The following is a 27708-nucleotide window of genomic DNA, read 5'->3' as shown; positions in this document are numbered from 1 at the left end:
TCTGGTTTCTTTTGGTACAGGTGCCCTGAATATGGTATAGGAATACTTAGGTTAGTATTTCTCCCCATCTCTTCCATTGTGGTGGATGAAGATTAGTCTAGAACTAGGGGTTTGGTGGGTCTGTGAGCGAGAAAGGTGGTGCTGAGAGAGACCTTCCATACAGCATGTTGTGGCCAGGGTCCCACCACAGTACTGTTTGAGGAGTGGACTTGACTGGATAGCTCCAGCTCCCCACAGCCCTTCCGTGCTGACTGTGACAGTTGACTCCCAGCAACTCAGCTCACTACCCTCTGTTCCACGAACCTCATGCCGAGCAGCTTCAGGCCCATTGGTAGTTTCCTTCTATAGTTCTGAAATGGAGCTTCATTAGCCGTGCTGGACACTGGAGGGCCAGTGTTTCTATGCATAGTAAGAGCCACCTTGTTTCCTTCCTGGGTTGCCCAGCCTGGACCGATACCAGCTGAGAGGAGAAAAGTTGGACATTAAAGGCAACAAACGTGTGCTTAGGTTATTATTTTGTTCTGTATCTAAGTGAGAATTTTAGTGTTTGTTACTAAAGAAAAGTCCAAGAATTATAAGCCAAAACATGGTATCTGCAATCTACTTCAATTGTAGAGTGACATGGTTCAGCCAGATGGAAAGTTCTATCAGAACCACCATTTCAAAGTGCAGGGCATGTGCAGGAGTTAAGACACTGGTTTACCCTGATTGTTTTTGTGATGATGTGAGCTTACTATTTTCTTAAAAAAAAAAAAAACAACAAATCTTTATCATTGTTTATTTATTTGAATGAGAGAGGGGGGAGGAGAGGGAGAGAATGGGCACTCCAGGGCCTCCAGCCACTGCAAACGAACTACAGACACGTGCGCCCCCTTGTGCATCTGCCTTACATGGGTCCTGGGGAGTTGAGCTTGAAGGGTCCTTTGACTTTTTAGACAAGTGCCTTAACTGCTAAGCCATCTGTCTCTCCAGCTCGAGCTTGCTATTTTCTACCAGCAGTTGCTGTGGTTGTGTAGAAACATGGCTAGTTTATTTCTCTTAGTCCTCCCTCCCACAGGAAATGTTCCCACCTGGCCGCCCTGGACAGGTCTGCAGTTACTTGTCACGTTTTACTACATCCACATCTGTCCCTTTGGAACTGTGTCATCACTGCCATTATTTTAACATGGAAAATTCTTTCAAAGTGTAATTATAATGTAGCTGAGGGCTTGGACATAAGACAGGACAGCGTGGAGCACATGGTGATGTTCATGCTTTTCTAATTGTCTTTTTCAGCACACTCATGTACCCAGACTTATTCCTTTAATAACAAGCAATTGCACATCAAAATCAGTTCCTGTGAGGAGGTAAGTTTGTAGGAAAAACATTTTAGTATAACTCTTAACAGTGAATAATGCTTAATTCTTAGTTTAGTGCATATATTGATGGTTATAGTTTCTTAAAATGACCTTCTATAAAAACCATGTATATGTTCATATACACATATTTAAATTTAAATCCCCCCCACATGTTATCATGGAGGACAATGTACATACGTACATTTTAAGCACATGTCATGCAAGCAGTGCCTGTGGCACTGATAGTCACCACATTAAGCTTTCATTTGTCTGGCTGCTGAGTCCCTTGCTCCTCAGAGTGAAGTTAAGACTGGGCTAGAATACGGTACTGTCGCTGCCTGGCTGTCCTGCCTTGAGCAGTTCTCTTGCTGCTGTGGACCTCACTGTCTGCACAAACCTGGGGTTAATGATGCACATCCCATAGAACGTGCAGATGTTCTGCAGTGGTAGAACCCAGCCTACTGTTGAAGAGAGAACTAACCAACTTGTGCCTGTTAGTACTTCTCCTTGATGTTTCTGCAAAAAGTTGTTCAGTTTGTGAGGCAGCTTCTTCCTATGTAGTTTAGGGTGACCTTGAATTTAGGATTGTCTTGCCCCCACCTCCCCAGTGCCGGCGGGTCTAGTATACCCTGCCATACCCAGCTTCATTTCTGGCAAATGTACCAGGGCCATCAATATTTAAGACGGGAGGCTGGGAGAACAACTCAGAGGTAAGTACTTGAAGGCACGCTCAGGGCCAGCACTGCGTTACCGGGAGGAGTGGCCCATGCCTGTAATCCCATTACTTAGGAAGTGGAGGCGAAAAGATCAGAACTCAGTCAGTTACATGGGAAGGGGACGTGAGGTCAGCCCCGGGCTACCCGAGTCCCTGTCCCAAAGCAAGGCTATACACACACACATTTAAAAAAAACACACACATAAAATGGAGAAATGAAAACAGTAGCTTCCCATATATTTCTTGATCATTAATGTATATCGTCAGTGTCTAGTGTTTAGAAGATATATTAAAAGCTACAGTAAATATTTTTAAACAAAATTGTTAAATTTTACCTATTTTTTAATTTAAATTTTATACTTAAAAGATATTTTAAAGTTAAAATGGTGGCATTTTAAGTCTTTTTGAGTCCTGAAATTATTCCAGCTAAGATGTCTTAAAGACAGTATTATGTTTTAAAAAGTATAATGTTCAATACAACATTTAGTTATAATTTCACTTTTATTTTGCAGGCGTTCATTTGAATTCTTAGACCTGTTGCTACAAGAGTGGCAGACTCACTCATTGGAAAGGTGAGCACCGCCTCTCCTTCCTCCTGTTCCCTCCACTTCCTCCCACTCTGCAGAAGCTGAAAGTGTTGGCTTTACATGGCTTCTTATTTTGTTATTTGTCCTGACATTTCTCCTTTAGAGCTATATTTTTCATGTGCATTCAACCTGTGAATTGTGTTTTTATTTTCTTTTGGGTGGGCTGGGTGAGGGTCCATTAAGTAAGAGTTATATATAGCTAAGAGCCTCCAAGTTGAATTGGACGGAAGGTTTTTTTTTAAATATTTTTTAATTTTTATTTATTTCAGACAGAAAGAGAGATAGAGAGAAAGGGTTCACCAGAGCCTCCAGCCACTGCAAATGAACTCCAGATGCCTCGTCACCATTTTGTGCATCTGGCTTATGTGGGTCCTAGAGAATTGATCCTGGGTCCTTTGGCTTTGCAGGCAAGCGCCTTAACCATTAAGCAATCCCTCCAGCCTGGATAGAAGTTTTAAAATGCATGTCTTATCATGTGAGCGAGGTTTCTTAACCTGTAATTCATCATGCAATGAATAATTTGACATAAAAGGAAAAGTGCTTCTTTTTAGAGGAAAGACATTTTTTCAAAATAATTTTTGTTCTAATTAATGCATTTGCTTTTGGTATTTACTTATTGTTTATGAGAGCAAGGGAGAAAGAGAGAGAAAATGGGCACACTAGGGCTTCTAGCCACTGCAAATGAACTTCAGATGTGTGTGCCACCTTGTGCATCTGATATATGTGGGTACTAGGGAATTGAACCTGGGTCCTTAGGCTTTGTAGGTAAGCAGCTTAACCAGTGAGCTACTTGTCTAGCCCAGCATCTGTGTTTTTGTTTTTCTTGAGATTGGGTCTCACTCTAGTCCAGGCTGAGCTGGAATTCACTATGCTGTCTCAGGGTGGCCTCGAACTCACGATGATCCTCCTACCTCTGCCTCCCGAGTGCTGGGATTAAAGACGTGCGCCACCATGCCCAGCTAGCCCAGCATCTTTTAAAAAGAGCTATTTGTTGGAAAGTTTCTCCACACCAGCTAACAGGTCAAGTAATATACTGGACACTATGCAATGTATCTGAGATGAAAGAAAGAAATGCAAGCAGCTTGCTGTTTCATTGATCTATATTTATATATAAAAATTGCATATATAATATGAGATACATATTATATAAGTAATTTTTATTATATTCAAGTTTTTTGAAAGGTCATAAATAATTACAAAGTATCTATTTTAATGGAATTCTTCACTGTTCTTTAAATTTTTTTTATTTATTTGTATGTGCGTGTGTTTGTGCATATGCAGCAGAGCCTTTTGCCACTGCAAATAGCAAGCACTTGTGCCTTTGTGCCAGGCTTACACAGTGCCTAGGGAATTGAACTCAGACCAACAAGCTTTTGTAAGCAAGCATCTTTAACCTCTACATTATCTTCCTAGTCACCACAGTTCAGTTCAGTCTTTTGTTTGTTTGTTTGTTTTGTTTGTTTTGAGGTGGGGTCTCACACTAGCCCAGGCTGGCCTGAAATTTCCTATATAGTTTCAGGATGGCCTCAAACTCACGGTGATCCTCCTACCTCTGCTTCTTAAGTGCTGGGATTAAATGCGTGCATCACCATGCCCGGTCAAAGTTCAGTTTTTAAAACAATTTATTTTTAAGGAGACAGGGAGGGGGAGAGAGAATGGACATGTCAAGGGCTCTATCCACTGCAAATGAACTGGTGCGTATGGCGTTACATGGGTACTGGGGAATCAAACTTGGGTCCTTCGGTTTTATGGGCAAGTTCCTTAACCAATGAACAATGTCTCTAGCTCCCCACAGTTCATTTTTTGTTTTGTTTTTCAAGGTAGAGTCTCCTCTAGCCTAGGCTTACCTGGAATTCACTGTGTAGCCCCAGGGTGGCCTTGAACTCACAGCGATCCTCCTACTTCTGCCTTCTGAGTACTGGGATTAAAGGTGTATGCCACCATACCTGGCCACAGTTCATATTTCAAAAATAGCTTTTGTTATTTTATATAAGCATGAAATAATTTCAGTGTCCTTGAAGTTTGTTTGTGGCAGCCATGATTCATTTTAGTCAGGTCATAACAGATGGTTATCTGTTTTATCAAATCATTGTCTTCAATGAATGGGTTAGGGACAGATCCCACTGGTTTGATTTTTTCAGTTACTAAATATTTTTAATTTAAGTACTACATGTTGTCTGGACTTTATAAAATTAATTAGTTTCAAAAATACAGTTATTGGCTTATCAAGAAACAATATGTGGGGCTGGAGAGATGGCTTAGCGGTTAAGTGCTTGCCTGTGAAGCCCAAGGACCCTGGTTTGAGGCTTGATTCCCCAGGACCCATATTAGCCAGATGCACAAGGAGGCGCTTATGTCTGGAGTTCGTTTGCAGTGTCTGGAAGCCCTGGCGCACCCATTCTTGCTTGCTACCTGCCTTTTTCTCTCTCTGTCACTCTCAAATAAATAAATAAACAGAAACAAACAAACAAACAAAAAAAGAAACAATATGTGAATCAAACATATGGGGCCGATTGGTGGATAGTCCTACAGTCTTTGAGCCAAGCCACCACATCTGTAGTTTCAGCTGCTTGGGAGGCTGAAGAGGAGGAACAGAAGTTCAGGCAGCCTGAGTGCCACAGCAAGACTCTTTCCCGAAAGAAAACAAAGGAAGAAAGGACAGGAAGCAGGATGTAGTAGTGCACCCCTGCAATCCCAGATCTCTGGAGACTGAGGCAGGAGGGTTGCAGTGCACTTAGGTCATCCTGATCTACATAGTATCAGGCCAGCTAGGAGTACATAGCAAGACCCTATTGCGAAGGAACAAGGAAAAGCAAGGAAGGGAGGGAGGGAGGGAAGAAAGAAAGTAGGAAATCTTACTTTCAGTAATTAATTTTTTAAATTTTTTTGTTTATTTTTATTTATTTACTTGAGAGTGACAGAGAGAGAAAGAGGCAGATAGAGAGAGAGAATGGGTGCGCCAGGGCCTCCAGCCACTACAAACGAACTCCAAATGCGTGCACCCCCTTGTGCATCTAGCTAACGTGGGTCCTGGGGAATCGAGCCTCGAATTGAACTCCTTAGGCTTCACAGGCAAGTGCTTAACCTCTAAGCCATTTCTCCAGCCCATCAGTAATTAACTTTTTTTTTAACCAGTTCTCCTTTGGTAGGGGAGGCATGTTTAACACGTGGGAATAACTGTCACTTGTAAAATCTTCAGTCTTATACCCAAATGTGAAGTTTTGTTTATTCTGTAGACATGCAGCCGTCTTGGTTGAAACTATTAAGAAAGGAATTCATGATGCTGATGCAGAGGCCAGAGTGGAGGCAAGAAAGTAAGTCAACTGGCTGTTGTCACAATTGGAACCTACTGAATTATCTGTGCTGATGTGAACATTCTACTTGACTCTTAACTCCTATTCTTATGGTGCTCCTACACGGGTGGGTTACCGCCATAGATGCATCTGAAGGCTGGGGTTTGGGATTTCCTCACGCGCACATAAAGCGTAAGAGGCACAGCCGGGGTTTGGCTGGGGTCTGCCTTCCTCCCACCACACAGTCCTAGAAAGTGCTCACCGGGCACGTGGGGACTGTGTGACCAACCTGTGTGCTCACGCTCGTCCTTCCCCATGTTCACATTTTACTGATGATGTTCAGCAGGTAAATTCATTCATGTACTTTTCTCTCTCTTTTCCTTTCTTTACAGGACATACATGGGTCTTAGAAACCACTTCCCAGGTGAAGCTGAAATGTTATACAACTCCCTTGAGCCATCCTACCAAAAAAGTCTGCAGACTTACTTAAAGAGCTCTGGCAGTGTGGCCTCTCTCCCACAGTCAGACAGGTCCTCGTCCAGCTCACAGGAAAGTCTCAAGTAAGGCCACACACATGATGATTGCAGTCTGTCCCTCTCTGCAGCGCTCTAAGGTGGGGTGATTAGCTCTCCTGCCTGCTTCCACTAAGGCTGAAGAAAATGATGACTTGACTGTACTTGGTTTTGGGGTCTGTTATCTTGAGGGCTGGATTATAGCTAGCTGAACTACTCCTTGGGTTTAGCTTTAAGGAATCATATTTTGTTTTTGTATGTTCATGTCTGTAACGGTATTGGAAACACTGATTTCTATATTGTTTAGTACTTTAAAATAATTCATGTGCTTGCCTTGGCAGCACATATACTAAAATTGAAACGATACAGAGAAGATTAGCATGGCCCCTGTGCAAGGATGACATGCAAATTCTTGAAGTGTTTCATATTAAAAAAATAATTCATGTAGTAAGTAGTCTATTTTAGGACATGAAATTAGGGGAATTGTTATGGAGACTCAGAAATTTTTTTAGGATTGTGAGATGGTTCAGTGAGTAAAGCACTTGTTTGTAAAGCCTGCCGGCCTGAGTTCAGTTTCCCAGCACCCATGTAAAGCCAAATGCAGAAGTGGTACAGGCGGCTAGACAGCATTTGCAGTGGCAAGAGGTTCTAATACACATACATGTACATGCGTGTGACCTTAAGAGTCTAATTCGACTCTGAAGCTGATGTATACTTGGCTGCTTTTCTTCCTGGGCTTTTATTTTTATTGATTATTAGCTTATTTTTTGAGGCAAAACTTGTCAGGATACAAATAATGAAGAGTGCTAACCTGTGGTGTCTGACAGGTGCCATACTGTGTGCTAAAGATGACTGTGAAGAATATTTGCCTGGTCTCTTGAGAGTTCATGATCTTATTCATTGGCAGTTATTTCAGTTTGGCTTTATAGCTGGTTGAGAGACCATTGACATTTGATGGCTGTGCTTAAAAACAACTGTTGTTTTAAATATTTGTGTTATTAGAGGGGGGGGGGGAGAGAATGGGCATGCCAGAGCCTCTTGCCACTGCAAACTAACTCCAGATAAATGTGCCATTCTGTGTGTCTGGCTTTACATGGGTACTGGGGAATTAAACCCAGGCTGCAGGCTTTGCAAGCAATTTTTAAAAACATCTTGAAAAGGAAAGTGTTTTTTTTTTTTAACTTCACAGGAAACTACATTTTATTTGTTATTGAATACAATATTGGCAAATTCAGTAGTCTCACTCAACATTTCTTTTAACTTTCAGCCGCCCTTTTTCTTCCAAATGGTCGACAGCAAATCCATCAGCTGTGGCTGGAAGAGGTAATTGCCCTTTTAAGTAAGAGTTATCACTTGTTTCATCTCTGTGCAGTAGATTTTTAAGTGGTTTGACGTGATCCACAATGAGACAACCATGTTGCTGACTCAGTGCCACATACACATGCACTGTAACTACGTGTGCATATGTAGTGGTGAGCAGTGCTTAAATTTAGACACAACTCTGCTTGCTGCTCAGGAGCCTCTCCTGCATCACATTACACTCCACCTCTAGAAAACTGGAACACACTGCATTTTAGGAATTTAATGACTTAATTTGCATTGTATGAGGCTGATAAACCTTTTATTTCTGAATATCTAGGACAAGCTTTCCTTGCATTTTCTAATAGTAAAAAATGCATTACCACTGTCATTTTTTTTTGTTGTTGTTGTTTATTTATTTATTTGAAAGAGAGAGAGAATGGGCATGCCAGGGCCTCCAGCCACTGAAAGTGAACTCCAGACGTGTGCGCCCCCTTGTGCATCTGCCTAACATGGGACCTGGGGAATCGAGCCTCGAACCGGGGTCCTTAGGCTTCACAGGCAAGCGCTTAACCGCTAAGCCATCTCTCCAGCCCCCACTGTCATATTTTTATTATAGTGTTTCATTTTCATAAATCAGTCATAAGCTTTATCTCTTAGCTACTGAACAATCCTGTGAAAATTTCAGTCAAAATGGGCCATTTTCCCCTTTTATGAGAAAAAGAATGAGTCAAAATAGTAGTGAAGTTTGCCCTGAGAGCTTAGTGTTAGAGTGCCAAACTTAAGGCATTCTGGCGTTCAAACACCGTCATGATAACTGGCTGGCTGCTGCTTCCTCATTTGTCATATATCAGCAGAATACTGGCTCTTGATGGTTTCAAGTTTGAAAACTATGCTGCTTGTGATGATTCAAACAACACAGGTTAATTTTCCTGCTGTTTGCAGTGACGTAAATAGCACAGGTTAATTTGTCTTTCACAGTGTCTGCGGGTAGCAACAAAGCCGGTTCCCTTCCCGGAAGCCTGCAGCGCTCACGAAGTGACATTGATGTGAATGCTGCCGCTGGTGCCAAGGCACACCACGCCGCCGGGCAGGCTGTGCGAAGTGGGCGGTTAGGGGCAGGTGCCCTAAACCCGGGTTCCTATGCATCACTAGGTAAGACATCCAGTTCCCTCCTTGCCAGTTAGGGTGATCCCCGTGAGTGCTGAAGGCGTAGTTCCGAGGCGTCTGGACTGCCTTGTTGGCTTTGTCCTTTGTCAGCCCCTTGTCATCTTCATGAAATCCTTCTCAACTCCATGACGTCCATGGAGCTGTCATGCTGCTTCCGACACCCCTTCCCCCGCTTGCTCCGAGATTGGAAAGGCAGTGGCTCTGTGCAAACTTCTCTCTTTTCTTCTGTTCCTTTACCACGAGTTTCAAGCCTTTGGGGACATGGGAACTGCAGAGCTCGTCTCTGTGTGATAAAAACATAAAAGTGTGTTCCAGGTGCTATTCAGAGTGTGGTTTTCTTCATCCTTTCTATTTTCATTTGGTGGATTATATTGTTAGAAATTCTGTGCTATTAAGGCAGATAATCAACATAATGCACGTTTTTAATAAAATAAAGAAGACAAACCAAACCATCACAGGAGTGCTTGGTGAAATACACCTATTAGAGGCTTTTCTATTCCACTGTGTTGTTGAAGTTTTAGTCATGGCAGAGAGGTAAGAAAAAGAAACTGAAGCTGTCTCTACTAGAAAACATCATGTAAAATCATCTGTATTTGCAGAAAACATCATCTTCTGTATAAGAAAATCCTGAGGAAGCCACTTTTCCCCCATGAGAGCTAATTTCAGGATATAAAATCAGTATACACATATCTGTTGTATTTCTGAACACTAGCATTAAACACTCCAAACTGAAATTACAAAAACAACTATAGCATCCCAGAGAATACCTCGGAATGAATACAGTAAAATGTATAAGATTTCTAGCCAGAAAACCGTATTACATCGTTTTTAAAGTTGAAGAACACTTAAATAAACATAAATCCTAAGCTCATAAACTTTAAAAGTCAATGTTAAGGTGACAACTTGATATACAAATTGAATGTTATTCTTGTCCAAGTGCCTAAAATTCAGCAGATATTTAAAGGACCCAGAATAACTAATATAATCTGAAATAATGAAAGAGCAACAGAGTTGGAGGGCTTGATGCTTGCCAACTTCAGAACAATCCAAAACTGTGATGATCACGTCTGTGAGGACTGGTGCAAGGATAGACAGATCAGTGGGACACAGTCAAGAGTTTATAAACAACTTGAACATTTATGGCCTCTTGCTTTTCAACATGGGCATTGGAATAACAGACTTGAATAATACTATAAGCCTTAGGAGAAAACATGGGCAATGGTATGTACACAGCAACCAAAGGGAAGGAAGATCAGATTTCATTAAAATTAAAAACTAGCCAGGCATGGTGGCACACGCCTTTAATCCCAGCATTTGGGAGGCAGAGGTAGGAGGATCACCATGAGTTCAAGGCCACCCTGAGAATACATGGTGAATTCCAGGTCATCCTGAGCTAGAGTGAGACCCTACCTCGAAAAACCAAAAAAAAAAAAACCTAAAAACTAAATACTTTATTTTTCTTTATTTATTTATTTTTAATTAATTTATTTATGTATTTGAGAGCGACAGACACAGAGAGAAAGACAGATAGAGGAAGAGAGAGAGAGAATGGGCGCGCCAGGGCTTCCAGCCTCTGCAAACGAACTCCAGACGCGTGCGCCCCCTTGTGCATCTGGCTAACGTGGGACCTGGGGAACCGAGCCTCGAACCGGGGTCCTTAGGCTTCACAGGCAAGCGCTTAACCGCTAAGCCATCTCTCCAGCCCAAAACTAAATACTTTAAAAAACATGATCTGGAAAGTGAAAACAGAATAAAATAAAACATTTGCAGATTTCATATCTAAATAAGGATGTGCTTTCCAAAAAAGTAAAGTCTTTGAACACAGTAGCAAAAAACCTGCAACTGCAAAACTGGGCAAAAGGTTTGACTAGACTTTTTTTCCAGTGAGATATAGGTTGCCAGTAAGTACATGAAAAGATGCTCTACCTAGTTATGTGGGAACTCCAAATCAAAAGCCTGGTGAGATATGCTTCACACTTATGGTGAGAGCTACAAGTCAGAAAGACAGACAATAGAAGTACTGGAGAGGAGGTGATGAGCCCTACGTACTACTGGTGGGAATGTAAAATTGTGCAGTCACTTGGGAAATAGCATGGCAGTTTCTCAAAAAACGAGACATAATTATCATACGATCTAGAAATTACACTCAAGTTGATGAGAAACCATAGTTTCTTATAAGAGCTTATGTGTAAGTGTTCATAGCAGCATTATTGATAATATAGGGAAATAATCCAAGTGTTTATCAACTGATAAATAATAAAATGAGGTGTGGCCGTAGAGCAGAGTAGATTATTATTCAGCCATATGTGTTCTAAAAGGTGTCAACTGTGGAATCATTATGAAATCAAACAGAAACAGCCATATCCTCTGTGACCCCCTTTGTAGGAAATGAGTGAAAGAGGCAAATCCACCAAACAGTAAGCGACCGCTGAGAACCACAGAGTAGGAGTGGGCATGCGTGGTTGCTAGTGGGTTCGGGGTTTCTTTTATGGGGGATTAAAATGCTCTGGAATTGCTAGTGAGGGGTATGCAACCCTGTAAATATATGGAAAGTACTTGGCTATATATTGTACAGTGGTAAATTTTACTGTATATGTGAATTTAATTTTATTTTTTTTAGTGGGAAAAATTAAACCTATATATTCTGTGTTAAAAAATATAATACATTGAGCTGGGCATGGTGGTGCACACCTTTAATCCCAGCACTTGGAAGGCAAAGGTAGGAGGATTGCTGTGAGTTCAAGGCCATCCTGGGCTAGAGACCCTACCTTGAAAAGCCAAAATAAATAAACAAAAATAAATAAAATAATTAGGCACAGTATTTTCTTTCTGGTAATAAAGATAATGGATATTCGATTTTCTTGTTTTTTTATTTTTATTTTTTTAATTTTTATTTATTTATTTGAGAGAGTGACAGAGAGAGAAAGAGGCAGACAGAGAGAGAGAATGGGTGAGCCAGGGTCTCCAGCCACTGCAAACAAACTCCATACGCCTGCTTCCCCCTTGTGCATCTGGCTTACATGGGTCCTGGGGAATCAAGCCTTGAACCAGGGTCCTTGGACTTCATAGGCTTAGCTTAACTGCTAAGCCATCTCTCCAGCCCTCTGTGGCTTTCTTAAGGAGCTAAATCAAAGATCCTCCCCACACACCATCTCTCCTCTACCTCAGCCCACCCTTATACATTTGTGATTGGCCGTCTATGATCATGGCTAGACAACATAGTTTTAAGTATTTTATCCTTCTCTAGCAAACTCTTTTTGACAGACCTCCTGCTAGAGACCAGGGCTGCAGAAGTATGTACTCTGTACTTGGAGGCTGTCAGTCTATGGTGAGATGAGCAGCTGAAGGTTTGTAGTTCTCTGCACTTTGAGTTATGAAATTGCTGTGAGAACTCAAATTGGAAGTGTTAGGATGAAATGGGAAACAAACAAAGACAAATCTAGCAATAGTAAATTCTTGTTTCTCAAAGCATTTGCCACTGGTTTGTTTTGCTTTGTTTTCTCAGAAGCAAAGATAATCATTCTTATTTTTATTTACTTTTGGTTTTTAGAGGTAGAATCTCACTCAAGCCCAGGCTGAGCTGGAATTCACTATGTAGTCTCAGGGTGGCCTCCAACTCATAGCAATCCTCTTCTTACCTCTGCCTCCTGGAATGCTGGGATCAAAAGTATGTGTACCCCGTGGCTTTCTGAGAACAAGTTTGGTGTCAGATGGTCAGGATTATGTGTGAAGGAACCTTGAAGTACAGCTCAGTGAGACATTGTGCTTACAGCATGCATATTTCTGAGTATCCTCAGCAAGTGGACTTATTGGAATTATTTGAATGGAAAAGAAAACAAATTGTTTTGTTGATGTCATTTGGACAGAATTCAGATTTCAGTCGAGGAAGAAGTTGAAAGAAGACTGTATAAATTATTCCTATGCTTGATGGTCAAGAAAAGGGTTGGAAGAGCACTATAGAAATTATTTGTGATTCAAGGTTTTGACGACTTGTATTCTTTGGTTTGGTAGTGTTAAATTTGTTGTATGCTGAAGAGGGGTCAGTTGAAAAAATTCACAGATGAGAGGTGTTTCTTAGCCAGGTTCCTGTGGAGGATGAGGAGAAGGTGTGGACCGCTGGGAGCAGCCAGTGGCGGTGGCAGGGCTGCCATCGTTTCGCCAAGACACTCCGAAGTAAGCCAGGGAGTGGCCGATGCAGACTTGGCGCTGCGGGTAGTGGGCGTGGAGAGGAGTATGATCAGGAAGTTAGCACGTTCAGCCTGAGGACTCCGAGTCTAGGTTTCAGAAGTGTCTGAAGGTTTGCAGCAGCTATTCAGGGACATGGAAAGAGGGACTTCACCCAGCCACCCACCCACTTGAGCAAGAGGTAGTTGTTGCAATCAGGTTCACATTGCTGGTAGAGAGATCACCCAACTGAGAGCAGCTTATGGGGGGGAAAAAAAGGTTTATTTTGGCTTACAGCCTCAAGGGGGAAGCTCCATGATGGCAGGGGAAATCAGTGGCATGAGCAGGAGGTGGAATCATCCTCTGGCCAACATAAAGTGGACAACAGGAACAGGATAGTGTGCCAAACACTGGCAAGGAGAAAGAAACTGGCTATAACACCCGTATGCCTGACCCCAACAATACACTCCCTCCAGGAGGCGTAATTCCCAAATCTCCATCAGCTGGAAACCTAGCATTCAGAACACCTAAGTTTATGGAGGACATCGGAATCTCACACCAGCACAGTAGTCTAGAGGAATCTAGAGCACGCTGTCCAGGGTTTCTCTCCTGGAGCTGGGCTGTGGGCTGCTCCTTCCTCTGTCATGGATTGCTGCAATGTGCACCAGTGTTTCTGCCCATGAGGCTCACTTAAGACTGGAGTCTAGGGTTGGGAGGGAAAGTAGCGCTTGGTCACCAATACTGCGTGTTCACACAGCAAGACCCTATTTCCAGGACTCCAGAAGAAAGCAGGTCCTGGCCATAAGCCACCACCCTGCTTATAGAAATAGTTCAGGCAAATTGCTGAGGCACTTAGGTGCCTCCACTCACACTTAACCATATTGTCAGCGTAAGGAGCTGAGTCACCAGCGGCCAGCCTCCTGAGCAGGACCACCTTGGGAGCAACACTCAGCTGGATTCGTGGTGCAGACCTGTGATTGCAGCACTCGGGAAGCTGAGGAGAATTGCGAGTTCTGAGCCAGCCTGGGTTGCATAGTGAGACCTGTCTTAAAAACCAACAACAACCAAAAGCAACATAGGTCCTACTATGCACAAAGCCCAAAGGCCAGGTTTAGTCACACCAGTTTGCACAGTGCATGGTTGTGCTATTTTCTCTATCATGTAGTGAAGTAGAGCCGGTTCTCACAGTCACCCACATATGATATTATAGGGGCTGAAAGCTCAAAGAAAAGATGGGGAATGGAAGTAACCCAGCAGCCGACCATGTTTATGTAACGAATTGTCTTCTTTCAAAGACGCTTTTCTAGGAATTTTAAATCTCCTCTCTAACATGTAAGTTCTCCTCTGTTCTTTGCTTGCTCTTTCATCAAAGAGGACACTTCTGACAAGATGGATGGTAAGAGCTTCCTTTTATCATTCTACTCCACTTTTATGGGTTCGGGGCCCTTGTTCATTTTCTCTAATTTTCTGAAAGGGTGTTACTTACTTACCAAGAATCTTATGTAAAAACCATGGGACTTACTAGTTGAATTTTGGGTTAGATATATCCATTTTTAAGTTTTCCAGTCTCCTCAAATAGGTTGTTACTATCTGTTATAACTTGAAGTTATCTTAAACATTTCAAGCCCTTAGAAATAAGATTCTGAGTGGCTGGAGAGATTGCTCAGTGGATAAAGGGCTTGCTTTCGGAAGCACCACGACCTGAGCTCAAGTCCCCAGAATCCACACCGAGCTCAATAAGAGTAGCGGACATCTGAAATCCTAACCCGGCCCTCCTCGGGCAAGTGGGGCGGAAGAGTCAGGAGAGTCCCCAGATGTGGGTATGTGGGTAGGGCAGCCAGTACTCAGTACTCAGCACTGAACAGGAAGAGACCCTGCCTCAAGCAAGGTGGAAGGCAAGGACCCCACCCAAAGTTGTCCTCGGACCTGCACACGTGTCATGGCACGTGTGGACCTCCACTCAGAAAGAAAGTAAAAAATAAGAAATATGACAAAAACTCTAAGCAACTGTCCTAATGCATTTTTCAATTTTGTGAAATGGAACCTTTAGCACTTTCTTGTTTGGGTCAGAAATGCCAGTCTGTGGGAGGAGTCTCTTCTGTTCCTTAGCTGTGGCTCTTCCCAAGGTGAGCATCAGCACTTGAGGCCTCAGCGCAGCTGCCCTCGAGGGTGCTGAGTTCTGGCCGTGCTCGGTGGCCGTCGGCAACTGCGCAGGCGCTCTGGGGAGAGCCCGTCAGTGCGGAGTGAACAGCCTCTGAGTCGCGTTGCCAGGTCTGGGCCTGTGTATGCGCTTGACGAAGACAGCAGCAGACGAGCCTACGGCATGGATTTGACTTCCACATCCATCACTTTTTTCTACCTGTTGAAAAAAACACAAATGTCTGCTCTGGAAAAGTCTGCAAAAATCTTTATTGGCAAGGAAAAGTAATTACAGAGCTGCATCTTTCTTGATTGATTCATTTCTTGGCATTCTTTCACCCTTTTAAAATTTAAGAATGAGAATGAAATACAGGAGTGTCTCTAGTACAGTTTTGCTATTCTTAGTTGTCTAAGTTTTCATGCGTACGGCGAATCAGAGTATCTCATCTTTTCTCAAAATAAACCTTCCTAAAGTTCATTTCAGGGTCTACGAAAGTTTTTACTTTTTCATTTTAATCTTGGGAGGGGATTGTAAGATAGTAGCATTTTCAGAATGTGTTGAAATGCTGTTTTATTTCTCTTATTTAGGAACAGCTTCTGAAGATGGTAAGAAACGTTTTGTCAGTAACACAAATACCTTTACATTCCTGTTTTCATTGGTAGGAATTAAGTATTAAAACTAAAATGGGCTAAATCATTCGCAAACCCTAGTCACTGACCAGTAGTAGTAGCTTCTGCATTCTCATCAGCTGCGGGTATTGTATGTGCAGATTTTTTTTTGATTCTTCATCCTGTATTTTTGCCTTATATCTTGGATCATCTCACGCTAGAAAAACATTGCTTGACATGTCTAATATTTAGTAAAAAGAATGTAATTTCATTCCCCTCCCTTTATGACATTATGAATGTTTTTCTTTTGTTTTGCATTTTGGTTCTTGGCTCATGCCAGCACTTCTGTTTGCAGGAGCTTTGTTGTTGTTATTGCTGTTGCTGGGGATTCAGTAATTTTTTTTTTAATCTTTTCTGAACTTTATTGTCTCTGTCTCTCTGTATCATCAATGACTAGCGAATTAGTCACTGCTTCAGTTTGAGTTTGGAATATAGCTGAACCACTGCATATGCATTACTGTGTCGGCGGAGTGGGACAAGGAAGCAATAGGGAGTGAGACTGAAAAAAATAAACAGACAAATAAATAAATAAATATCATTTATCCTTACTACTTTGGTATGTAGGGAAATAGCTCGTTTTATTTATTTATTTGAGAGAGACAAAGAGGGAGAGAGAGAGAGAACAGGTACACCAGGGCCTCCAGCCACTACAAAGAAACTCCAGATACATGCGCCTCCTTGTGCATCTGGCTTATGTGGGTCCTGGAGAATCAAACCAGGATCCTTTGGCTTTGCAGGCAAATGCTTTAACTGCTAAGCCACCTCTCCAGCCTGGAAATAGCTCATTTTTTATTGATCCTGCCTGAAAGCTGCTTGTTTTGTTTTGTTTTGTTTTTGAGGTAGAGTCTCACTCTAGTACAGGCTGACCTGGAATACACTATGTAGTCTCAGGGTGCCCTCAAACTCACAGTGATCCTCCCACCTCTGCCTCCCAAGTGCTGGGATTAAAGTCATGTGTCACCACCTCTGGCAAGCTGCCTTAGTTTTAAAGCCTTTGGTTTTAAACACATTCCCCTCCATTTAAAAAAAAAATTTTTTTGGTTTATTTTTATTTATTTATTTGAAAGAGAGAGAGAGAGAGAATGGGTGCGCCAGGGCCTCCAGCCACTGCAAACGAACTCCAGACATGTGCACCCCCTTGTGCATCTGGCTAACGTGGGTCCTGGGGAATCGAGCCTCAAACCAGGGTCCTTAGGCTTTATAGGCAAGCGCTTAACTGCTAAGCCATCTTTCCAGCCCCATTTTCCCCCCTTTTGAGTTGCACTTAGGTGACATTTTCTTATGTACAAAACCAAATACATTTAACCTTTTTGGGTTCTGTATTGATTGTATTTTAAATTTATATTGGAGTATCTATAAAAACATGGTTTGCGGGGGCTGAAGAGGTGGCTGAGCAGGTGAGAGTGCTTGTCATCTAAGGATGAGGGCCTGAGAGAGCTGTGTTCACCCTGACTTTGATTCTTCAGCTCCCATGTAAACAGCTGGGCATGGCCACAGGCCTATGCCCCTGGTACTGTTGTGAGCACAGACAGGATCACGGAGGTCACCAGTCAGAGAGTCTAATGAAGGAGCTGCAGGTTTGGTGAGACTCTTATCTCAGGAAAACTCATGGGTGAGTAATAGAAGAAGACACCCAGCGTTCTCCTCTGGCCTCTGCATGGGGCGCATGCATCTTATCGGCACGCACAAGTGCATAGAACACAGATAGCGGTGCTTGCACACACATGCTTTAAAAAAACCACCATGGTTTCTGCTGGTGATTGGTAGCTACCTAAACACTTTTTTGTTTGTTTTTTGAGAGGTAGGGTTTCACTCTAGCCCAGGCTGGCCTGGAATTTACTGTATAGTCTCAGGGTGGCCTCAAACTGTTGGCGATCCTCCTGCCTCTGCCTCCTGAGTGCCGGGATTAAAGGCGTGTGCCACCACACCTGGCTATTGCTTAAACACTTTTTATTTTAAAACATTGCCATCAAAATATTATCCCAATTTGTTACAGAATGTGGTTGAATTCCTCATTTCAAAATTAATCATTAGGTGTCTTTAATACTTTTTAGTGATAAGGACATTTTATGTGCTTCAGATAGACTCTATAAAAGCCTAAGGAGCCTGAAGTGTGGGTTCCCTAGGGCCTAATGGTGATGGAATGCCAATTCTACCCATTCTGCTTCTGATTTTGCCTTTATTTTACTTTTAGTTCTTACCACTCTCTTTCCTCACTCATTTCTCATGTTTTATCTTCACACTTCAGTTCATGTTTTCCCCAATCAATTTGCATTTACTGGACTAGTCAGAATTTTATGGATTTTTCTACACATAGTAACTTAAAAGAATTCTGACTCTCCTTTTTGAGTATAGTATTAGTTGAGATTTGGTTGAGACTGTTGCTTGAGAGCATCAAAATACCTGGTAGTGCTGTGCATGGTGGTACACGCCTATAATCCCAGTATTCAGAGAAGCTGAGTTAGGAGGATCATCATGGGTTCAAGGCCAGTCTAGGCTACAGAGTGTGTTCCAGGTCAGCCTGGGGTAGAGTGAGACCCTATCTCAAACAGAGCAACAAGAACAAAAATATCTGGTATTGATATACTTTCCCACTCTTTGTTTTCACTCTTGGAAGCTCACTTAAGTATTAAGAAACATATTTCCTTTGTCGAGTGCTCTTGAAGCAGAGTGGTGGTATTTGTGGTCTTTCTGGTAGAGAGGTATGAGGCAGTGAAAAGAAAGGCATGTGCAGCCATGAGGGAGAGCCAAAACACATTTTAAGTGAGATGCGCCTTCCTTGAATTACCCTCCAAATGGAAAGTATTGGTTAGAAGAAAGCAGTAAACACATATTTGCATGTGTAGTTACCTGACCTAGAATGGTTATTTTGCAAATAATATGTTTGCTTGCAAATCCCTTGAAAAGTACGTTTTTAGTCAAAAGGACTGTTTGGGTTTTTGTTCTGAAAATTAAACTTATGTTTGAAACTACAAGGTAGATTGGAGAACAATCTTAATTTCCTAGAAACTGAAATCTCACATTAGGGCTACTAGAAACAAGAGAGTAGTATGCCTATAATAATTATTATTGTAACTTTGACACTAATGTCACACTTAAGGATGAAAATCTTCCACAGTCGACTTTATTTCACCTTGAAGGAAAGTTACCTTGGTATATATGAAAAGCAGCATGACACTGGGCTTAGCATTCATAATCTGCTGTCCCAGCTCCTAGCCTGCTGAGGCGGGAGGATCTCTTGACCAAAGACTCCCATGCCAGCTTGGGTGAGATGCTATCTCAAAAAAAAAAAAAAAAAAAAAGTAAAGGAAAAGTATTATTTTTAAGAGAAGTATAGTAGCAAGGCTACCTTATTGCAAAAAATACTAAATATTATTTATTATAGGAAAATGTTTTTAATTTTTTGAATATTCTGTTCCTCAGGCCGGGTTAGAGCGAAGCTTTCCACACCACTTGCTGGTATGGGGAACGCCAAGGCGGACTCCAGAGGAAGAAGCCGGACGAAAACGGTGTCTCAGTCCCAGCGTACGTACTGCGTGTCAGCCCTCGTGTGCGTCCGTGTGCGGGGAGAGAGTGGCGTGTGCTAGGGGAGCGCCCGGCCCGCGAGACTCGGCGTCTCAAAGGACACGCCGAGTACTGAGTTCTTGTTCTGTGCTTTAGGTTCATCGTCACCTGACAGGCACGAAGGTATTTTAATGCTTGCGGTCGGCTGTCGTGCATGTTCTGGAGTTTTCTGAGTGGGTGCTGTCATGTCTGTGTGTCCTTCGGCTGCATCATTGATGTCTATGTTCAGAAACAAAAGTTTCATTTGCTCCTCACACTTTTGCATGGAGGTAGTTCAAATAGACAGATTCTGAGCAATAAGGTTTCCACATTCTACTCAGAAACTTGCAGATATGGATAATTGTGCCTTGCCAAATATTAACACCAAAATCTGTTTATATCTAGGAAATGCTATTCTGAGACAAAAAAGTGGTGTTTTCATATTCTCTCCAAATTCTGTTAGATGATACAAAATTTGGTTAGCAGTTTTACAGGTATGTGCTGATTTATAGTGAGGAAAAATAGACTGGAATACTACTTCTAATGTATTCCATAATAAATTTGAGGTTTATGTTTTTGCTATTCCATTAAACACTTGTGAGAATAACTAAAGAAGATTTCTTAAATATATTTTATTTATTTATTTATTTGACAGAAAAAGAAGGGTAGAGAGAGAGAGAGAGAATGGGCACACCAGGGCCTCCAGCCACTGCAAATGAACTCCAGATGTGTGCACCCCCTTGTGCATCTGGATAACATGGGTCCTGGGGAAAGGAATCGGGTCCTTTTGCTTCGCAGTCAAGCACCTTAACTGTTAAGCCATCTCTCCAGCCCTAAAGAACATTTTTATATATGTTTTTCACTTAGGAACACATACATTTATGCCATTACTAGTTAAAAATAATTTGTTCTGTTCCTTCTTTACCAAGAGATTTTTCACTGGCATTTATTCTTTCTCTTTTTTTCGAGGTAGGGTCTCCCTCTGGCCCAGGCTGACCTGGAATTCACTGTGGAGTCTCAGGGTGGCCTCAAGCTCATGGCAATGCCTCCTGAGTGCTGCGATTAAAGGCGTGCGCCACCACGCCTGGCAGCATTCATGCTTAAAATCAGGAATATTTTTCTAGGGAAGTAATTATGAGAGTTAGTCTATATGCCTGGCTCTTTGGGAAAGGAATGGATTTAATTGTCTTTCTAGATTATTACTAGGATACAGGTACCCAGTTTCTTTTTTAAGCCTGATTATTGGGTCTTAGGAAAGAGCGAGTCTTGGAAAAAAAACAGGACACTTAGTGTACTTTTCATAGATTCTCTTGCAGAGAGGCAGTCTATTCAGGCAGGGTCACAGTAGATGCAGCAGACATCCTAAAAATAAGCAGAAATACTCAGTAAAACTGGTTTTCAAACTGGAGATAACTTGCAAATACAGAGATCAACACATTGTCCTCTGGGCAAAGGCTTTTCTCTCTAGCACATTAAGGGCTGGCGACATCAAGGTCATCCATGATTCTGTACATTTGTGGAGTGGTTCTTGAAGAACATTAGCTAGCAGTGTGACCTAGTAGTAGAGAAACCTCTCTTCTCATGTGTGCTGTTGAGACCAGCATCGACATCACCCAGGAGCTAGCTTGAAATGCAGATTATCATGTACTGACAGAGATCTACTGACTCTAACTCCTTCCCCCACCCCTCCCAAGTTAGGGTCTCACTCTAGCAGAGGCTGATCTCGAACCCACAGCAATTCTCCTCCCTCTGTCTCTGAAGTGCTGTGATTAAAGGCATGCACCACCACACTTGGCTAAAATAAGATTATTTTTTATTTAGGGAGTGAGAGAACGGGTACACCAGGGCTTCCAGCCATAGCAAATGAGCTCTAAACACATGCGCCACCTTGTGCATCTGGCTTTACATGGTATTAGGGATTCGGACCTTGGTCCTTTGGCTTTGCAGGCAAGCTCCGTAACGACGAATCCATCTCTGCAGTCTCACTGTGCTCTTTAACCAGATCATCACGTGGTCCCTGCCAGAGTAGAACACAAGAAGCACTGATGTGAGACCACAGACTTCGGACTTGTACTGCCCAGGTTCTAATCCGAGTTTCTAGATTAAAGTTACCATGTTCTTTATACTCGTATATTTCCGTAAAAAGAATTGTCATGGGCATTCAATCATGTAGCATAATCAGTGTGCTTAAAACAGTGCCTGGCTCAGATAAGTGCCATGAGCATTACCTGACAAAATTATCCTTGATTACTTATAGTCAGATGTCAGCTCAATTTTATACTGTGGTCACATATTTCTTTTTTTTTTTTTGAGGTAGGATCTCACTCTAGCCCAGGCTGACCTGGAAAGTGGTCAAACATTTCTATACCTCATTATTCTTATTGCCTTAATGAAACAGACATAAGAAATAAATTATTGGGTATTTAAAGCATAAAGGAAAAAAGAAAAACAAAAATTGTCCATGTTTAGACCCCCTAAGGATTAGACTTAATTGTGAGTTGGTTTCTAAAATAATACTAAGGCTGACTTGAGGGCAGAGGTCCAAAAGGCTAGTGTTGGGCTAGAGAGATGGCTTAGCAGATTTGTGAAGTCAAAGGACCCAGGTTTGATTACCCGGTACCCACATAAAGCCAGACACACAAGGTGGCACATTCATCTTGAGTTTGTAGTGGCTAGAGGCCCTGACACACCTACCCCCTCCCCAAGTAATAAATAAAAAGGCTGGTTTTTTTCCTCCCCGAGATAGGGTCTCACTCTAGAGCCCAGGCTGACCCAGAATTCACTATGTAGTTTCAGCGTAGTCTCAAACTCACACAGTCCACCCACCTCTGTTTCCCAAGTGCTAGAATAAAGGCTTGTGCCACCACGCTTGGCTTTTTTTTTTATTTTTTTAAATAGATTACTTAAGGGATCTCCTTTTGGGATATATTAAAAGTTCATATCACTTCATTGAGAGATAAAATAATCATTTTGCATTGATTTTGACTTTGAAACACACCCCATAATATGCCAACTCTTCCTGAAAAACCAAGCATCATGGCTGGAGGTCTGAACGTTTTCCCACTATAAGATCACGCAAGTTTAAAATCATGTTGGAGAGTTACAGCTTGTTTGCTTACTTATTTATTTGAATTATTGTCCCATTCCAAATTCTTTGCTAAAAAAGATATGTAATTTGTATGCAAGTTTCTTCACAACATATTTACACAGAAATATTACTGTGATCTCCATCGTCACTCTGTTGTAAAGTGATTCATTAGGTGATGCATGGTCTTTCCATGGTTTTGTATCATCGTTTATTAAAAATAATCTCTTGGATCCAAGCAGGTGTGTTCTATGGCTAGCCAAGATCAATGAAAGAGACCTCTGTAACCACAGAAGAACCGTGTCCTTGTCCTGCGTGTCGTGGCTGGTTGTGTACAGTTGATTGTACAACCTGTCAGAAGCTTCCTCCCCTCCCCCTCCTCTTACTGTTCTTTGAATCAAGAAAGATGAAATTTGTAGCCTGCTCGTCTAATTTTCCTTCAGCTATAAAATGTATTATTTGTTCCTACTTCTAACTTTAAGTTAAATGTTTAAATAATAAAGTTAAACATTTAATGACTTTGATTTCGGACTACTAGTAATGCAGTAACAGTTAAGCTGAGGAATTCTCACTTACTTGGCAGCCTCGTTTCATCTGCACGTACGTGTGTCGGTTGTAAAGACTAAGTGTGCTGCTGTTGCCACACACATTTGTGCTTTGGGGTTTTTTCAAAGTTTGCTTTTTTTTTTTTTTTTTTGCATCAGGTTTGTTTTTTTTCCTGAGAACTGACTAAAGCTTTGTTGTTTTCATCTGCCATCCATTTTAAATCTGCTCCTTCCCTCTTCGTCCTCACCTTAATTCTGCCTTTACACTTGTCAGGATCACAATCTGCTAATCCCATTGGTGGTAAGAACCTTTATAGTCATGATGTGTGCACCTGTCGTCTGATCACCCTCTTTCATTCACAGAAATGAGGTCTATTCAGCAGAAATTCTTACCATAGTATAGTCCATCATTCTGCGATTATATTGAAGCAAAAATTACCAGTCATGATTTTTCTTTGACCTGCCTTTATAATATCATGAAAACTCCAAATTAAAAAAAAAAAAAATTTTTTTTTTCTAAGTTAATTTTTTGACATTCAAAGGAGAAGGACCTTGACTGATATTCTGAGATGCCTTAAGAAGCGTGTGATGGCGGTGTGTGGGCTGCGCAAGAGATGATAGGTATCTAACATCAGGTTTGCATTCAGGGCATATTTTATTAGGCTATTTATTCCCTGGGGCTTCACAACTTTTTAATCTGTGGTTTTTCTGTGGCTTTCTGAAAGGACATTATTCGTCTGTTGGAGAAAGAGCCCTGAACTTTCTTTTTAAGTATAAGTAATTCCACGTGAGCTGCAAGTGCTGAAATAATCACCAGTCTTTGGTGGAGTTGAGGTTTCTCTGTTGTAGTTACCTTTTCTTTGCAGACCAACCAAAGCGGTTAATGGGAGGAAAGGATTTATTTTGGCTTACGTTCTTGAGGGGAGGCTCCCCGACGGCAGGGAGAGCATGGCTGGACATGGCCTCAGGGGAGCTGGTGATGACACCCCTAATCCCACCCCCGAAACACACCTCCTCCCGAAGAGTGGGAGCTCTGCCTCCCAAATTGTCACTAGCTGGAAAACAAGCATTCAAAACACAGGAGTGTATGGGGAACACCTAATTCAAATCACCACAAGAAGGTAGTAGAGAAGAGAGGGTGGTGATTAGAGTGAAGGAGCACTGCACACTTCGTTCCTGAGGAGAAGGGTGGAGGAAACTGAACATCTGGAGAGCGAGCTTGCATACTGGAATGAATTCTCTATTCACTCTACTTCTGAACTACACATTCCTTGTCTGCTGAATAGACCCACACATTTCAAGGGTTTCTCCAGTCTTTCTTATGAACACCACCACCTACACTAAGTTATATTGGATTTTAACAAAATATACATTGGATGTGCTCAGTTCATTATAACTCATATTGTTGCAAGTTTTCCCATGAAGTATCCCATTAGCCCATCTTGCATTGTAAGTCTGTGGCATGTTGGGTGTTTGGATATTGTGGTATGTATGTGTAGTTTAGATACTGCATGAAGAAATGGGTAACTCAGTTGTCCCTCAGGTCACAACGGAAAGAAACCAGATTTGAAGACTCCTCACCTGCAACATTATAAAACTTTTAAATGATCAGTCGTTTTAAAGTTGGCTTGAATAATTTCCCTATAATAATTTAGAATTGATATACTCAAGTAGCAAATTTCTAATGTCACTGGAAATACTACTTTGTATCACAATGTTGCTATCACCATTGGAAGATAAGCTCCAATTTGTGCACAGATAAAGTTAAGAATTAAGCAGAAGTATAAATTGTACTAAGCAAGAACATGCCAAGAAAACTAATATAAAAAATCATAGCCCAGGAGCCCATGGGCCACATCCAGCCTGCTCCATTCGTGTGTGGCTTGCCTACACACCATGAGGACGGTCAGGAAATTTCAAAGCCTTCATTTTTGAAAAATCTCAAGACCTTGTTGATATCACTTCAAATTAGAACTGGCTAGAACTAAAAACTCAGCCCCTTAGGAAATGTCAAATGTTCCCTCAGTCCCCATCCTCTGAACCAAACCACTCCCTGTCCAGCATTCCATGTTCCTGTTTTTTTTTTTTTTTTTTTTTTTTTGTCATCTCGCGTTACTTCTCATCAACGTTTGCATTTTGAATCTCCTGGGTGGAAATGAAACACCGTGGGTAAGAGCGCACAGGTTGCCGGGCGTGGTGGCGCACGCCTTTAACCCCAGCACTGGGGAGGCAGAGGTAGGAGGATCGCTGTAAGTCTGAGGCCAGCCTGAGACTCCACAGTGAATTCCAGGTCAGCCTGGACCAGAGTGAGAGCCTATCTCGAAAAACAAAAACAACAACAAAAAACGAGTGCACAGCTTCAGTAGTGAGTGACTCCACAGCATAGCAGTAGAGCATAGAAGGCAAAGATTGCTACATGAAGATTGACTGTAATGCTGTGTAAAGTGCCATTCAGATCTCGTTAGACTGTATCATTGAGCTACCTAGTCCATTTTCCTCCTTCCCTCCCTACCCCCTTGTTCTTCAAGATAGGGTCTCCCTCTATCTTGAGCGGACCTGGAATTCGCTCTGTAGTCTCTCAGGGTAGTCTTGAACTCATGGCAATCTTCCTACCTCTGCCTCGTGAGTGCTGGGATTAAAGGTGGGTGCCACCACACCTGGCCACCTAGTCCATTTTCTATAGTTCACACATAGAACACTTTGACAAGGAAAGTCATCTCCTTAAAAAGTTAACCCAGGCATTTCTAGTTTAAGAGCATATTTCTTTTTTCTTTTTTTTTTTTTCCTTTTCCTTTTTCTTTTTATGATGATTATTTGTGGGAGGGTCTCACTCTGGTCCAGGCTGACCTTGAACTTACTATGTAGTCTCAGGTTGGCCTCATATTCACAGCTAAACTCCTACCTCTGCCTTCTGAGTGCTGGGATTAGAAGTGTGCACCACCACACCTGGTTTAAGAGCATATTTCTTGTAAGATACGGTAACCCCAACACTTGGGAAGCAGAGGCATGAAGATTACTTCAAGCTCAAGGCCAACTTATAATATGCAACAAAACTCCATCTCAAAATAAGTAACTGTTTCTTAAGTTTCTTGTTTAAACCATACTATAGTTCAGAGTTTGTTTGTTTGTTTTTCCTGGCTTTTGCTCATGATCTTCTTGGCCATAACGGTGCTGTCTTTGACATTTGCCCCTTAGTCCAGTTCTGCCCCCAGCACCTAGTATACCCCATAGTGTGGCTACTCAAAGACCTGTGTCTTCAAATAGCCAAAATAAATTTCTTTCTTCCCTTTTTTTTTTTTTTTTTTTTTGGTAGGGTCTCAGTGTAGCCCAGGCTGACCTGGAATTCATTATATAGTCTCAGGGTGGCCTCAGACCCACGGTGATCCTCCTACCTCTGCCTCCCGAGTGCTGGTATTAAAGGCGTGCACCACCACACCTGGCAAATTTCTTTGTTTAGCTGGCCCAATTTCTTCAGCATTTAATTTTATAAAATTTACAAATATACTTAGCAAAACAGATGACTATTCTGTGTCCACTCAAAGTGACTTCACCAGGCAAACTAGTTTAATAAAAAGCAAATTATCTGTGTTAAATATATTTAATAAGGGTAATAGCAGTGATAGAATTAAGGGCTGTCCCCCCTTTAAAGATAATCTTTTTCACCCAAAGCGTCTTAGCCATATGAAATGTCTCGTCACATAGGTGATGGCCTTGGATTTATTTATTTATTTTTCTGGTTTGTTGAGGTAGGGTCTTGCTCTAGCTCAGGCTGGCCTGGCTTTTTTTTTTTTTTTTTCTATCTATGTCCTAAATAATCCAACCCTGTTGTTGTTATAAAGTATACTATCGCTGGGCATGGTTGTGCACGCCTTTAATCCCAGCACTCGGGAAGCAGAGGTAGGAGGACTTCCGTGAGTTCGAGGCCACCCTGAGACTACATAGTGAATTCCAGGTCAGCCTGGACCAGAGTGAGACCCTACCTCAAAAAAAAAAAATAAATAAATAAATAAAAATAAAGTATACTATCACATCCCCCTCCAACCTGAACAATTAAATTAAATTAAATTAGCTTAAATGCCAGCATATATATTATCCCCCACCCCACCCCCACCATAGCAGTGACCCTCAGCCCGTCGTTCTGACCTCACCACCTGCCGTGTTATCAGTCTTCTAGCACACGAGTAGTTCTTCCGTTTCTGTCCCTTCAGCATGCTCTCATGGCATTCACTTGTGAATATTTTTATGTGTGTTGGTGTTTAGCTGGCAGTCGATCCGGGTCTCCAGGAAGAGTTCTGACCACGACAGCCCTCTCCACCATGAGCTCAGGGGCTCAGCGAGTGCTGGTCACGTCAGCCTCCGCCCAGAAGAGAAGCAAGATACCACGGAGCCAGGGCTGCAGCAGGGAGGCCAGTCCGTCCCGGCTGTCAGTGGGTAAGACTTAGGTTTCTTTGGGGTTTGGTAGCCTTGAAGACTTTGAATATGATCAAGCATGTTTATAAGCCTGAGTGAAACAGCTGTGAAATACAAGGAGAATTGAAGTGTAGATTATTGAAATTTAAGCTATAGATTGAATTTTTGTTTTGTTTTGTTTTTTTGAGGTAGGGTCTCACTCTAGTCCAGGCTGACCTGGAATTCACTATGGAGTCTCAA

At 42.0% G+C, this 27708-nt stretch overlaps 1 protein-coding gene and 1 non-coding gene across 41 annotated transcripts in view; both read left to right on the top strand.

Annotated features, from left to right (window-relative positions):
* Positions 1 to 27708, top strand: part of Clasp2 (cytoplasmic linker associated protein 2) — a 208582-nt gene that overhangs the window by 98642 nt on the left and 82232 nt on the right. For 17 of the 40 annotated variants that reach the window (XM_045136847.1, XM_045136839.1, XM_045136846.1 and 14 more), the window contains 10 exons: positions 1276 to 1346; positions 2565 to 2624; positions 5876 to 5953; positions 6325 to 6492; positions 7712 to 7767; positions 8725 to 8898; positions 14450 to 14473; positions 15805 to 15822; positions 19309 to 19410; positions 27319 to 27489. In XM_045136847.1, the coding sequence (XP_044992782.1) occupies positions 1276 to 1346; positions 2565 to 2624; positions 5876 to 5953; positions 6325 to 6492; positions 7712 to 7767; positions 8725 to 8898; positions 14450 to 14473; positions 15805 to 15822; positions 19309 to 19410; positions 27319 to 27489 (922 nt within the window). Of the gene's footprint in view, positions 1 to 1275; positions 1347 to 2564; positions 2625 to 5875; positions 5954 to 6324; positions 6493 to 7711; positions 7768 to 8724; positions 8899 to 14449; positions 14474 to 15804; positions 15823 to 19308; positions 19411 to 19545; positions 19573 to 23332; positions 23360 to 27318; positions 27490 to 27708 lie in introns of all 40 variants that reach the window. The other 23 variants (XM_045136820.1, XM_045136832.1, XM_045136829.1 and 20 more) reach the window with 4 other exon arrangements.
* Positions 6770 to 6876, top strand: LOC123455624. Its single transcript, XR_006634014.1, has one exon. It is a non-coding gene; the product is annotated as a U6 spliceosomal RNA (small nuclear RNA).

The sequence above is a fragment of the Jaculus jaculus genome, chromosome 17 (genome assembly GCF_020740685.1).
Source record: "Jaculus jaculus isolate mJacJac1 chromosome 17, mJacJac1.mat.Y.cur, whole genome shotgun sequence".
NCBI classification, from domain to species: Eukaryota; Metazoa; Chordata; class Mammalia; order Rodentia; family Dipodidae; genus Jaculus; species Jaculus jaculus.
The sequence above is the reverse complement of the archived record's forward strand: the minus strand, read 5'-3'. Positions and strand labels throughout refer to the sequence as shown.